The following is a 14,293-nucleotide window of genomic DNA, read 5'->3' on the forward strand; positions in this document are numbered from 1 at the left end:
ATAAAAAGAAAAAAGTTAATCGTATAGGTCTATCGTTTGGAATTTGAGTTCTATGGCTCAAATTTGAAAACTAATCTTGTAGACCAATTCTAGATTTGTCATTTGATATGTGAGTTCTATTGTTTCTAATTGATGAGAAATTTGATTTTTGTAAAAAGAGCCTTAGATAACAAGATTAATTCTAAAATTCTTAAATTTGATATTTGGAATTTGAATTCTGTTATGATTAGATTTGAAAAGATATAAAAAGATTTAAAAGTTAATCCTGTGAATAGGAAAAAAAGAATTAATTCTATAGATTTGTCATTTGAAATTTGAGTTTCATTGTTTTTGATTGGTGAGAGATTTTTTATTGCATTGGATGAAAGTGAAAGTTATTTGCGCGAGGAAATTTGTGGTTTTGATGTTTTAGAAATGTCAGATTTGGTTTATTTTTTATTGATATTGAGATATTACTATATGTATTCTTGTTAGATATATATAAATATTTTTATGAAATTTAACAGTTAATAATATTAAAAAATTAAAAGATTATTATTAATTGAATTGTAGATTACACTTTTAAAAAAATAAAATAAGATTCAGGAATTTTAATACATTTTAAGACATTTTCGATTACTGAACATTATATTATTGATAAATGTTTTATTAATATTATAATTATTCAATGTTTATTATAATATTTGCTTCTGTATTAAAACTTCAAAATAAATTATATATAGATTATATATATAGTATACAGAATTCAATATAACAAAAAAATATTTATACGTGTATCAAAGTTTTTCCATAAATGTTGGTGACATACGTAATTCTTTATTGAAAGTTGTATATAGTATAAATCAAAAGTAGTGTTCATATATAGTTCATGGTTAAAACTTTATCTCGATTTCTGGAACATATTGTACTTTCTATATATATCACAGTTACTTGATGTCATTTTTATGACTACCCATGAGCCACTATTTTCCCGAGACTTGGAACTTGTCTGATCCACTTATTCTAAAACGAAGAAAGAGATTATAAAGTAGATATATAAATATTCAAAATTATTATATTTTCGTGCAATTTCTAAATTTGAAAAAAGAATTAAGGAATTAGACTATTTAATTTCCACAAAAAATATATTTTTTTTTTACTATCTATAAAAAATTCATATTTCTAAAATTTTTATCAATTAATCCAAGCATTAAGTTTCAAAAAGACATAATTTCATATCCAATCACCAATCACACCAAATATTTACTTTTATAAATATGCATTAATATTCAAATTTTAAAATAAATTCAATTTACATTTCTACAAACTATTCAATACCAAGATCAAACTAATTATTCAAAAACATATCATCTTAAAAAATAATTAAAATTCTTAAAGAAAATAAATAATTCTATGATACTAAAGTATTAAGAAATCATTTCAACTAACAATAAATCTAAATTCATTTCAAAACACAAATTATCCAATTCTAGTATAATCGCTAATATAAATTTCAAAAAATAGAAATATATCTTATCAAAATGAAATACTAAAATACTAAATAAATAATTATTTAACAAACATCTATTCCCAGCGAATTTAAATAAATTTCCAAAACACTATATCCACGATAATCCACAAAATTTCATTATTCACACGAACTATCCAAGACATATTCCAAGACATTAAATCATTAAAACACCGAAAATTGTTCAAACGAATTTTCAAAGATCATTGGCCAACGAGCGCATCTCTCAAACGCTAATTTTCCAGAGAAACGAAATGGCTCGCCGAGTCGCAGCCCAAGCGAGAAAGCTCGACGGCCGTACGCCCCTGCGCTGGAGAAGACCCGACTCGGCGGTTCCGGCGGAAGCGTGGACTCCCGTTCCGGAAGCGCGAGCCCCGACCGAGGATCCAGCAACAGGACGTTCTTTCATCGCGGCGCCACCGATCGATCCAGCGTCGAGAGGCTTCGGATATCGACGAATCGCGACTCGCTGCGATCCACCAAGGAGATGAACGACCACGAGAAGGACATCGACAAGGATCTCGTGGACGGCGATGCGAGGGCCGAGGAGGACAATGAACCACCTGGACCAGCCCCGGGCAGCAGACCCTCGTCGCCGGCTAATTCCCTGGGTGGGTAACCCTGCATTTAATTATGGAAACCCTTCCCTTTCAACCCCTTCGCCCTTGCTGCCTTCGTTGATTGTTCCAACGAACGGGTGCGCCACGTTTCCGACCATTCCGACGGAATTAAACGGAGCTGAACTTGAGATAAACGCCCCGCCACCACGTTTCTTTTTCCAACGGTGGAAACGAATGAGTTACGGCCAAGGAGATCAAGGGAGGGAAAAGGGATGGGGGAGGGCTTTTTCAAGATTCCGTTGGATTCTCTGGGTGTGTTATTGAGATATGAATCCTCGTTGAGTATTGTGATTGAAAAGTTCTTTGAACACACGTTTAAGGTGTGGAGGATGCTCGATGATGAATTCTTTGGTTTTGTTTTGTTTTTTTTTTGTGTGTGTGATTTTTTTTAACTGTCTCAAACGGTACGAAATGGGAAACGAGTTGAGAGTTCTTTGAGGAGTAAGAAGCTTTCTTGCTTCTTTTATTGAGAATTTGTTTTCTTTGAATCTTGGCCTGCCCCTCGGCTGATTCCTCTCAACTTGAGAATTTTAGGTGTTTCACGTTTCTTTGAGAGCAATCTTTGTTTGTTTTATTGAGAATCTTCTTTTTTTTTAAGCATCTTGAAGTCATGGGAAAAGTTTTTCAAATTTTGCAAAATGCAAATTAAAAAAATAACTTTTGCAAACTGCGTTATATTGCCTATAAACATTTATCCCTCCTTCATTTTCTCGAAAATATACAATAAGATATTTTCTTTACGAATCGACGATTTATCATGGATTAAACAAAACTTTCACAAACTCTCACACTTTTTTTAAATCTAAATTCACACGATTAAAAATAATTATAAATATTGATATTTCATTCAGGAATCGGTGATCCACTGGTAGCATCGAGATTATCAAACATTCATGGCGGGGGAGGTAGCACCGGTTCGGTGGAATTGGCCAGCACGAGGCGACTACGGCTCGAGAACGAACGTTTGGTAGCTGAGGTAGCCAGATTGAGAAGATTGCTATTCAGCGGAGCGGCACGCGGTGAAGTTGGCTCCGAGGATGCGGCACTCGAGGACGAGGCACGATTTGTTGCTCTTGAAATGGAACTGCAACACGCCAAAGAAGCCCTCCAGGCACTTAAGGCCGATCGCAAGAGGCTCAAGGCTGAAAAGTTCGATCTTCTTAATCAAATGAAAGCACTCTATGGCACCCTCGAGGACAAGGAGCGAGAATTACGGGACTTTATCAGGAACTACGAACAGGTAATACTCTTTCTCTCGTAGAAAAATTGCTTTTGCATGCGTGCAACGCTGTGTTGAAAAACATGGTATCATGGTTTCATGATGCGTGAAAGAAAAAAAAAAAAATAATAATAATCCGGAAATAAGAACTTGTTAGATAAATAAATTCGTAGAATCTTATTTTTAATTTTACGTTTTTACTTTTATATCTGTGCGAGTAAATTTCTTCTTGTAAATCGTAAATTGATTTTTGAGTTGCTATTATTTTTAGTTGATGGTTTCTCTATCATTAAAGAAAAAGTCACGCTCAAAAATGATTTAATGGTGGAATAATTTTTGTTAATCAAAAAAGAAAATAATTTTAAAATAATCAAAAACAATATATTTTTATGATATAATTTTTCGTTGTCTATAATATACAAAAATATTTCTTATCATGCAACCCCAAAGAAAATTAAAACGCAATATGAAAAAAGAAATTAATATCACATATATGACGCATAAGAACATAATTATTTTACCGTGTTCTATAGAAATGATCCTCTTGCTAATTAACTCAAAAACAATCTAATCATTCTATGAATAAAGTTAATAAATATTAAATTTTTTTAATTTTCCTTGTCTTATATGGAAAAAGAAAGGGAATTTATGAGTTATTTGAGTATTATATAAGAGGGTTGGAACCTAAAAAAACTGGAAAAAACTAGTTTTAACTAGTATTTCTTATTTTAATTTTGAATTATATTTTTAAAAAATCTTTACAATGTTCTTTACAATGTTTGATAGTAAAAGCCAAACTTAACAAAATTATGCATTTTAAATTTTTCATTTTTATATATATAAAATTAAAAGTATGCAAATGTTTTTGATAAATGTTGTTTTTTTTATTGAATATTATTATATTCGCATAATTGGAAGGCTGAAAATACAAATTTAAAATTTTTTTTAAATTTTAAAATCAATACAGTAAAATTGAAAAATATAAAAATATATAAAAAAAATTGTTATTTTTTTAAATATTATCTTTCAAAATTTTTTATATGTGATTTACTATGATTTTCTATCTATCAATATGTTTATAAATATATATATTTATATAAAAAATATTTATACAGGATATTTGGATGAAGTAAATAAAAAATATTAAGGGTGATTCTAAAAATTGAAAATTGATAGTGAAGATGTTGCTAGAAGCTTATTTATTAAATTATAAATAAATTCAATTTTGTACTAAATGCATTGCTCCATCTAGTAGAAGATTAAATTATATTATAATATAATAAAGAAATTTCCAATATTTTTTGCACATCAGCTTTCGCATTTGTTTCACTTAGTTATTTTCTAGAATTATCTCTTTCTCCAAATATTTTATACGTCACAAAAATAAAATAACAATTCAAAATTTACAATTTTATCTAATTTGTAATTTTTATATATAAGATTATTTATAAGTAAATTATAAGTAAATTTTTATTTTCAAATTGTAAAAATCCAATTTGACAATTTGATATGATATTCCTATAACGATTTAAAATTCTTTTGTTTAAAATCTTAATTTTTTCATTTTACTATTATTACAACAATGACCATAATTTAAATTTTTATCAAAAAACATATTTTTTATACTAATCTGAATCATTCATATCTACAATTATTTTTTTATTGTTCTTGGATTTTAAGAAATCTGAAAAAATTCTAGGATTTATTGAAATCTTCATTATATTGAATTGTCACAAAAATTTTTTTATTTAGATGTATGATAATGTTAAAATTTATTTGATAATTTTTATTGATTTTTTTATATACAGAATATATTTTTATAATTATGCAAATAATAACTTTCTCCATAAAAATTGAATTTTATCTTAAATATTTTGCAAATAAATCATTTTAAAAAATAGAATATTAAAAAAATTAAGGAAGATAGGACAATAGATCATTATTACACATAAAATATATAAAATTTCACAAAAACTTTGATTATATTGATTATTTTGAAGAAAGAATGAAATACTTTAAAAAGGGTAAAAAAAATTTATATATAAAAAGAAATATTTTTAAAACAACGGAATACAATCGTTCATCCAATCCATACAATACTCGAACACAGTTTTATCAACAAAAATATCGTCCGAACAAAAACAATATCCTTTCAATTTAAATTCCATTCAATTCAAAAGATCCAAGCTCCTACCGCCCGTAAACTTAAAAAAAAAAAAAAAAAAAGAAAGAAAGTATAATTAAACAGAACTAATAGGATGTTTAACGCTCCAAGTATTTTTTTAAATATCTCCACGCGGCCACGCTATGACCCGACGTTATTAGTCGAAGAGAAAAATAACTCTCTCGAGTTTAATGCGCGCGCGCAAAAAAAAAAAAAAAAAAAAAAAAAAAAAAAAAAAAAANAAAAGAAACAAAAAAGAATTTATTTAACGAATACCCGGTGAAAATGCAATTTCAATTTTCATCCGTGGCCCACGTCAACTTCCGGTTCGCGGGTTGGAAACACGGAAACCGGTACAGCAATTTTGCCTGTTAAATACTTTCATTAAACTCGCTGGAATTTCTCATTTTCCCGACACCGTTATCGTTGCAATGGCGACGACCCGACGCAACGTCGTCGGTCATTCCAATTCCGGCAAATGAACAACCCGCGCCGATTTCCGGCCGTAAATAAACGTGGATCGCCTGGAACGTAGCCATCCTTTTCGGTGTTCGTGTTTTTTTTTCTCAATAATTCCAAGAACCAAGTGGATAATAAAATGGATAATGGTAAGATCGTTTTTGAGATCGTGGGTGTAATGGTAATGATGTTCATAATTCTTCGTGTGACGTAAGTAGGGTTAGAGCCACAAAAAATTAGGATTAAGCACGATTTTCGATATTTTTCGTGTTTTAAAATTTAAAAATGAATTTATTAATCGATTATCTTTAATTTCCACTTTTATTTATTTTAATTACAATATATATTATCGGTATGTATTGTTTTGTGTCGTTTATTATGATTTTGCCAAATGTTTAAATACAAGTATCTTAAATAAATTCAAAACAATTGAATATCGAAAGATATTGTGAATTTTAAGAATTATTGTGAATTTAAGACAAAGTACTATCTTCTAATTAAAAAATGAAAGCCTTATAAAATTCACTATTCAGTGAATATTCACTAAAGTATTGCAAAAATTTTCACTATAAATGTAAGATACTCCTATAATTTTTTTCCTAATTTCTAAAAAAAATTGCAACTGTAAAAGATCATTATAAATTTCATTATATTTGAAATTTATATATTTATATTTATACATTTATATATCTGTTCATAATATAATTTGATATAATTTTTCTTATCGATAAAAAATATTTCTTATATTCAAACATATATATATTTCTTCATATATTGCTTAGATTTGTTCGTGCTCAATGGCAGCACATAGCCAACGCTACAGTCGCGGCTCGATTAAGATTACGCGCTCCGTGATTGACCAGTGTTTTTTGTTAACAAAGTCGAAACGAATACTTTTGCAAAAAAAAAATATTTCTTAAAATATTTGTTTAAAATTACCTCAGGAATCTTCAGTTAACGGATTCAGTTCCTATATTTTTGGGTCACCCTGTATGTATAATATAATCTATGCAAGTAAGAACGAGCGAATAGATGAGAAGAAGAAAACGAAGTACAAAACAGGCCGTTTAAAGTATTTGGTAGGAAAATTGAAAACTTCTTCCTTCCTCCTTTCTCTTTTTATCCCTCTTCTTAAAACGATCTCTTGCATACGAGAAAAAGAGAAGAGAGAAGATTAATAACGGCATGTATCGCGACTATTTAATGTTTCTTTGCAAAAAAACTCGGGGATCTGAAGAAGGCTTGTCGATGAGTTCGAGCGAAAAAGGATGAGTTTCGAGTTGGTGAAAGAGAATAGGAGAAAAAGGATTTTCATAAGGACACAACGATGCATCATGCACGATCCTCTATAAGGAGAAAGACAAACTTTAATATCCAGTAGCACGTTTTATATTAACGATCGTAAATATGCTTTCTAAGCCGAAAGAACATAGTGACGTCGCGTCGTCGAAAACAAAACTACGGAAACCAACGAGACACCAATTTGATTAATTCCTATGGGAAAATTTGTTGAATAGATTAGTATAAATCTTTTCTTTATATCCTTTATCCTTGTTAAGCTACAAGATTGACTTTTTGAATCATGGATGACATTTTTATTTTTCTTTCTTATCATATTATATTTTTTCAATTCATCCTATAATATTGCTATAATAATGTTATACAATAAACATTTAAAAGCTACTCATAATAATTTCATCTTTAATTTTCAAATAAAAATATTCATGCATTTGTATATCGATGCTCTATTACATTTATTACACTCTGATGAAAGACATTGAACTTGATACTATTTATATACCACATATGAAAGCACAAACCACCATCACTCAAACAAATTATTTCAAACATATATAATCTCATCTGTGTAAAATCTGAAAGCAAATCTGATATTGGAATTTATCACTTCAACTTAAAATTTTATTAAGATCTATTCTTCCATCAACTGATTCGCAACGTTAGAATAGGAAAGAGGTTTGATTGAATAAGGGAGAAAAATCAGCCTGTAAAGAATCGTAGCAAGGACCGGTCGCATTTTAATATTCTCTCTCGATCGCGTTAAACATCGTCGATAAGAGCCGTAAGACATTTTCCAATGTGTGTTCGTGCCTCTGCATAATAGGACATGAAAGGAAATGCTGGTTACTTCGAGGTCTTAGAACAGATCCCCCTTCTCCCCTGGCCACGGTTCTTCAATTTTCCCCTGTTTTATCCTCTTCCGCGTCTTGTCGCATCGTGCATAATCCACTTCATCAGCAATGACGTAACACCGTTCCGCACGTGGAAATCTTCCGTTGTATTCTTTTATCTCGATGTATACAGCCGTGTATACACTCTGTTTTCCCCTATATTTAAGCGGAATTGATTATTGCGGAGACGCCTTGGTGATAAACGTGCAACATTCGCATAATGAATTAGGAACACGTTTTAGAATGAACGTAAAATCTTTATGTACTTTAAAATCGGAACAAGTTATTGAAGATTGATTAAATTTTGGAGTTTGTATTCAGATTGAAAGAAGATTAATAATATTTTATAATAGTTTTGATACTTTTGATATGGATTTAGTTTTTGATTATGGATATAATGAATTAATACAGGATGACAGTTTGTTAAATATATGAAGAAATTTTTTAAAGAAAAATTAGAGACTATGAGAGATGAAGATGTAAAGTATAATGATTGTTTTGTAATTATAAATAATATACTTAAATAAAAAAATTTATGTGAGATAAATTTACGTGAAGAATAGAAATATATTACGTGTATTTTTGCAAAATTACCAAAAAATTTTCATTGATAAATTTGTATAATTTTATTTGTAAAAATTTATTTGTAAATTGAAAATACAAGCTGAAATGGAATAATTTAATAATTTAAATTTGCTTGACTACCTGTCCTAATCTTGCTATATAGAGATGCCACTTAAAATATTTGCAAATATTGATTCGTACAACCATTTGAAATATTATAAATTATCGTCAGCAAACAGAATTGATATGAGAAGAAAAATATGTAACAAATAAAATATAAAAAATATATACATAATATAAATAAAAAAAAGTATTTGCATAAAAATCCACAAGCCATAAAATATATAAATACTGCATGAGTTTTATGACTTAAATATGAGATTTAAATCTGTAATTTAAAAGAATATTGAATATTAAATAAAAAGCTATTTTGTTAAAACAACAAAGTTATGTAATTTATCTTGTATAATAATAATCTTGTTACTAAATTTAAAAAAAGAATTTTCGTAATTTTCAGAACAAAATTTTCAATATAAGTTTCTTATAAATTTTTCTCACAATTAATGACAACAAAAAAAAAAATATAACGATCCAGCGATCTTTGTAAAAGTTAAAATAGCAGCGATAGAACCTTTTATAAAAGGCAGTCTTCCAAGATTCTTTTTACATCATTAAACGTCTACAAGAATTTCGTAGAATCCTGCCAAGGCGGTCATAAACGTGAACTCTTAGAAATGATGTGATTTATATTCGTGTCTGCTAATGTAATTTTCGAAATAGACTGTAAAAGACATCCATAGATTCTAAATCAATGAATTTTTCTAGCAAGTGATCTAAAAATCCAACTTTCTATTTAAGAATCTACAATCAGGAATAGAAATAATGGTAATTTTTAAACAATCTAAATGAGATTTAAAATAATTTTTCGAAAGACGAATAAATTAATAGATAAAAGTAAATATAAATAATCGAAAATGGAAAATTTTATTTCTACAAAATTTGAATTTTATTTTTTCTTTTGGCAAATAGCATTTATTAAGTTTTATTATTGTTACGTAATTGTTAACGTTGCTAATTATTAAAAAATAATAATAAACTTTATACACGTATTTTATATACTTGGAAGCACAATTTCATTCTGTTCCTCTGACGCAAATTTAAATTGCTTAAAACATAAATTAATAAACAAGCCTCGATCGAGTTAACTTTCGCCTCCGTAATCCGATCTTCCAAAGGTGTCCCACGAATATATTAATATCGTGCATATTGTAACCGTTAAATGGATTAAAATTCGAGATTTTGGGCATATACGAAACTTTTCGTACTTTCACACGCGCACGCAAACAATTTTCCACGCGACAGCCGGCAAAGCTGTGTGACCAGCGATGCATCGATAGTTTTTAACTCGAAAATGTTGACCCGCCAACGGGCAACACCTGACCGACCCGTTGGAGTGGCAGTAATCGCGTTGTCCCAAACTTTAACCGATAAACCAGCAGCAACACCTGTTATACGTATCGTGAACTTCCTTGCGCCCGAGGGAGAGATAAGTGGATTAAGTTCTCCGTAGCCGATATCCTAGCGGCTAATAGGTGAAGCTACATGACACCTGTAAATAAGCGACAAGTTGCACCTGTATCGTGTTACCGTGTTGTCGATCAACCGTGTCGAAAAAAGATCTAGGGGAAATTCTCTGGGAAAAGTTGGTAATTCTAAGACGGTACGAGAGATTCTTTTAGGTTAGGTTTAACTTTTCCGATTTTCAAAATTTTAAAACGCGTAATGAAAAATAAACAATTAAGAATCTTAAGGAATTCTTAGGAATAATCAGTGATTGATAATATTTTATTAATCTTTGTAATCGCTAGTTTCAGAAATCTATGTAAACATGTCACTATGCTCGATTTAAAAAATTTAATTATATAAGATCTAGGGAAAATTGGGAAAAGTAAATGGAAATTAATATATCAAACTTATTTTCATTACTTTAACAGATTCTTAGATTTTGGTTGCATAATATACTCATTTTCGTGATACCGTGCGAAAAATATATCGCGTAAATAATACGTAATACTCATAAACTCATATACTTTATACTTTCCATCCGTGTTTATTTCAAAAAAAAAAAAAAAAAGGAAAAATATTTAAAAAACATATCCCACACACTCAAACCTAATTAATCAAGAAACATCGTAGAACGATTTCGCCGCGACCCCCTCGCTATAATTACTCGCTCCCCGGCTCAACTTTTAATCATACATTGCGCACTGTTGTTTCCGACTGTTTCAAAGGGACTCTTTGACACTTTGTGCGCGTGCTGCATGCATTGTTAAACGGTGGTGGTTCTCGGGTGGAATTACTGCCCGGATATGGGTCTCTTTGACCGTTGATTACAGCGGATGCGAGAGAACGAGGCGACTTTAGGACGCCTTCAACAGCAAGGAGTCGGCATACCTTCGGAGGAGCGCGAGCGCGAGAGGGAGAGGGAACGCTGGAGCCTTCTAAGGGCTGCAAGGGACGAGGCCGATCGAAGTCTCAGCCTCGCGGCTAGTTTGGCCGACAAAGAGGCCGCCCTTTCGCACGCACACGCGACTATAAAAGAGGTGAGCCCTTTTTTCTCTCTTCTCCCTCTTTCTTTTCTTCTTTTCTCTTTTCTTTCTTTCTTTCTTTCTTTCTCGAGCCGGCTACGTGTCCCCTACGTGTGTGCATTATTGCGCACCATGGGGAGTCGGGTTGATGAATTTAATCTCTTTTACCGGGTTGTGTGTTCAAGTGTTTTGCAAAGAGAGGTTCGAAGGAGTGAAAAAAAAAAAAAAAAAAAAAAANAAAAAAAAAAAAAAAAAAAAAAAAACGGCGATTCCCTCGAGTCAGCAGTAACATTTTTTTCTCATGTTTACGCAATGACTGTCGCTTAGCTTACTTTGGATTATTTGCTCGAATTTCGTTGACTCAGCTTTCAGGGGGTCTAAACTGCTAATTCGGCTAAATTTTGAGGGGATTTTTTTCTTTTAAATTATCTCGCGTTTTTTTTTTTTTTTTTTTTTTCTTTCGTTTCATACATAATGGAGAAGTATTATTTATGAACGATAAATATCTCGTTTAATCAATGTATTATTAAATTTATATATTAAAATTATTATAATAATTCTATTTATTAGGATATTGAATATTGAATTCGATATTTAATAATAATAAAAAAAAATTGAAATCTTATTATTAACACACTTTTCCTCCCCGAAGCATCAAAGAAATTTTCCACCACGTGGAAACTGTTAAAAGTATTTTCCTTTGTTTCTTTCAACGTTAGATTCTCGAATAGTTGAACGAGAAAGGTTAATGTAAATTTACATACACACGCTTCGATTCACGCTTACATCATTGACGATCTATAAAAAAAAAAAAACTTTTCACTTTCCCATCTGAACGTAAATATTCCTAAAAATTATTATGTTACTCGACGCGTGAATGATGCTATTTTTATCGAAAGACGATACAGAGACACGGTGAAAAACGATCAGACGGGGGGAAAAAGATTGGGCCGGCAACGATTGATGTTAATATTATTACGTGCAGTTAGGTAAGAAGCATCTCTTCACCCTCACATGCAATTAAACGAGGGGTGAGCCCGCTTTGAGGCTCCTGAAATTGTTCTTCACGCTGTGCATAAACGGTCTGACGAGTAACGAGTTTAAAACTGATGGCTCGAGGGATGGCTATGTCGACTGAAAGTCACGCACGAGCCGAAAATTTCTAGTTTAGAGTTTCGGTTTAACTATACCGCGATCGATACGATGGAAATTGAACCGAGCAAAAATCAAAATGGATGGAACAAAAATTATTTGCAATTATATCAGATTAGATTCATTTATTTTTGTATAATATATAAAATAATAAATAATTTTTTTCATTATTATTTATCCATTTTGCAGCAAGTTGATTTTTATAATAAACTTATAAATTGTTCTAACTTATAAAAGTTATATATACTATATTCTTGAATTGTTTAAATTTTTAACTTTATTCTATGAAAAGATATTTCATAGAAAAATATGTATGATGTAAAAAGGAAATATAATTTTTAATATATTAATAAATTTAGATTGTTACTTCTTATAAAAAATGATTAGTTCAGAAAATATTTTAATTTGTAAAACGATATTCTTTTTTGTTCATATTTTCCTTGTCTTATACCGTAAATTTTTAATTAAAGTTAAAATATCTCTTAAACTAATAATCTTTTTCTACAAGTGATTCTTTAATTTTCTCTAATTTTATAATTTACACTGTTTAATAACAATCAATAAATTAAAAAAAATTCTGTTTAATAAAAGCATGCAACTCTTGGATGAAATATTTTTCCATACAACAAATGATTAAATTATTACCATATCAACATATATTGATAATAAATTCCCAAAAATTTTCCAATCAACAAAAACATCTTTTCCCTTGTTCAATTTACACACAGACCCATAAACTTGTCCAAGAATTGTCTAATATTGTCTCGAACACTGTTACGTACAGTTACAGCGTCAATTGGCGGAAAGAGGTGGTGGCGGTGGTATCTGCTTGAGCGACCAGGAATCCTTGGTCTCGTTCCCGAGGGGCAGCGTGAATGGGGCCGCGACACCGGGCGCAGGAAGTAGCAGCGGTGGCGGTGGCTGTGGTATCATCCCTCATATGAATTCTCAACCGCCATTAGGCAGCACAGAGCTAGGAGTGACCGTTGGGAACGTCGGCAATGCGGCAGGTGTTGGCTCTTCCGGTGGGCAGGCGGGCGATCGAGGAAGTTGCAGCGCGGATAGCGGTGTTCGTGGATCCAGCGACAGGGAGAGCGGCGGCGCGACCAGCGTGGGTGGCAATCTTTCCGATTCCACTACGGATGGTAAGACATTATATCTTTGTTTCGTTTCATATCCATTGTGTGTATATAAAGGATTTGAGAATTTTAATGAAGGTTGCGTACAATGAAATTGTAATTTTGCGTTAATTTCCTGTTCTGTGCATATATCTGTTTCACAGTAAAGTTGAATATTAACATTAGAGGTTAGAGGTTTTAAATTAACTTTTAAATATCCAAATCCGTCAAAAGATTTTCAAATTCAATTAGATCGTCTTTATTTAACATATCCGTTGTTAATTTGGATTCAAGATTTTTTATTATCGAAATCAAAAATTGAGTATTTTTGATATATAGGTTTAAGGGTGAAAAATTAGATCATTTATCATTGACAATTATAATTCAATAATTTAATTAATGAGAGAAACGCATCGACAGTGGAAGAATCATATTTTTATATGATTTTCGCATTATTCATCGCGATCTCGGCCATTGTGATCCACCCTCTTCCTCGAGGAAATGAGGTAGCATTCCTGTCGCTAAGCTATCTCGCGTATAATACAATCGCCATTATTATTCATCAGAGTGTCGAGCGGTTAGATCACGATGATTTCTTGCGCTTAAAGTGCAACGGTCGGCGAGATTAATCGTCTTGTTAAAGCGCATTACGGCGCATCCGTCGATTCGTCGAGGAGGAAGGGAGAAGGGAGAGAGAAGAAAAGGGCCAATTC

The 14,293-nt window shown here is 31.1% G+C and overlaps 1 protein-coding gene across 12 annotated transcripts in view; it reads left to right on the forward strand.

The window, feature by feature from the left end:
- LOC122715523 (kazrin) overlaps positions 1-14,293 on the forward strand; it is a 172,568-nt gene that overhangs the window by 137,815 nt on the left and 20,460 nt on the right. For 11 of the 12 annotated variants that reach the window (XM_043937784.1, XM_043937788.1, XM_043937778.1 and 8 more), the window contains 4 exons: positions 1,753-2,118; positions 2,979-3,367; positions 11,119-11,325; positions 13,247-13,607. In XM_043937784.1, coding sequence (XP_043793719.1) covers positions 1,753-2,118; positions 2,979-3,367; positions 11,119-11,325; positions 13,247-13,607 — 1,323 coding nt within the window. The remainder of the gene's footprint in view (positions 1-1,752; positions 2,119-2,978; positions 3,368-11,118; positions 11,326-13,246; positions 13,608-14,293) is intronic. The other variant, XM_043937779.1, reaches the window with a different exon arrangement.

The sequence above is a fragment of the Apis laboriosa genome, unplaced genomic scaffold (genome assembly GCF_014066325.1).
Source record: "Apis laboriosa isolate Shangri-la unplaced genomic scaffold, ASM1406632v1 scaffold38_cov145, whole genome shotgun sequence".
Lineage (NCBI taxonomy): Eukaryota > Metazoa > Arthropoda > Insecta > Hymenoptera > Apidae > Apis > Apis laboriosa.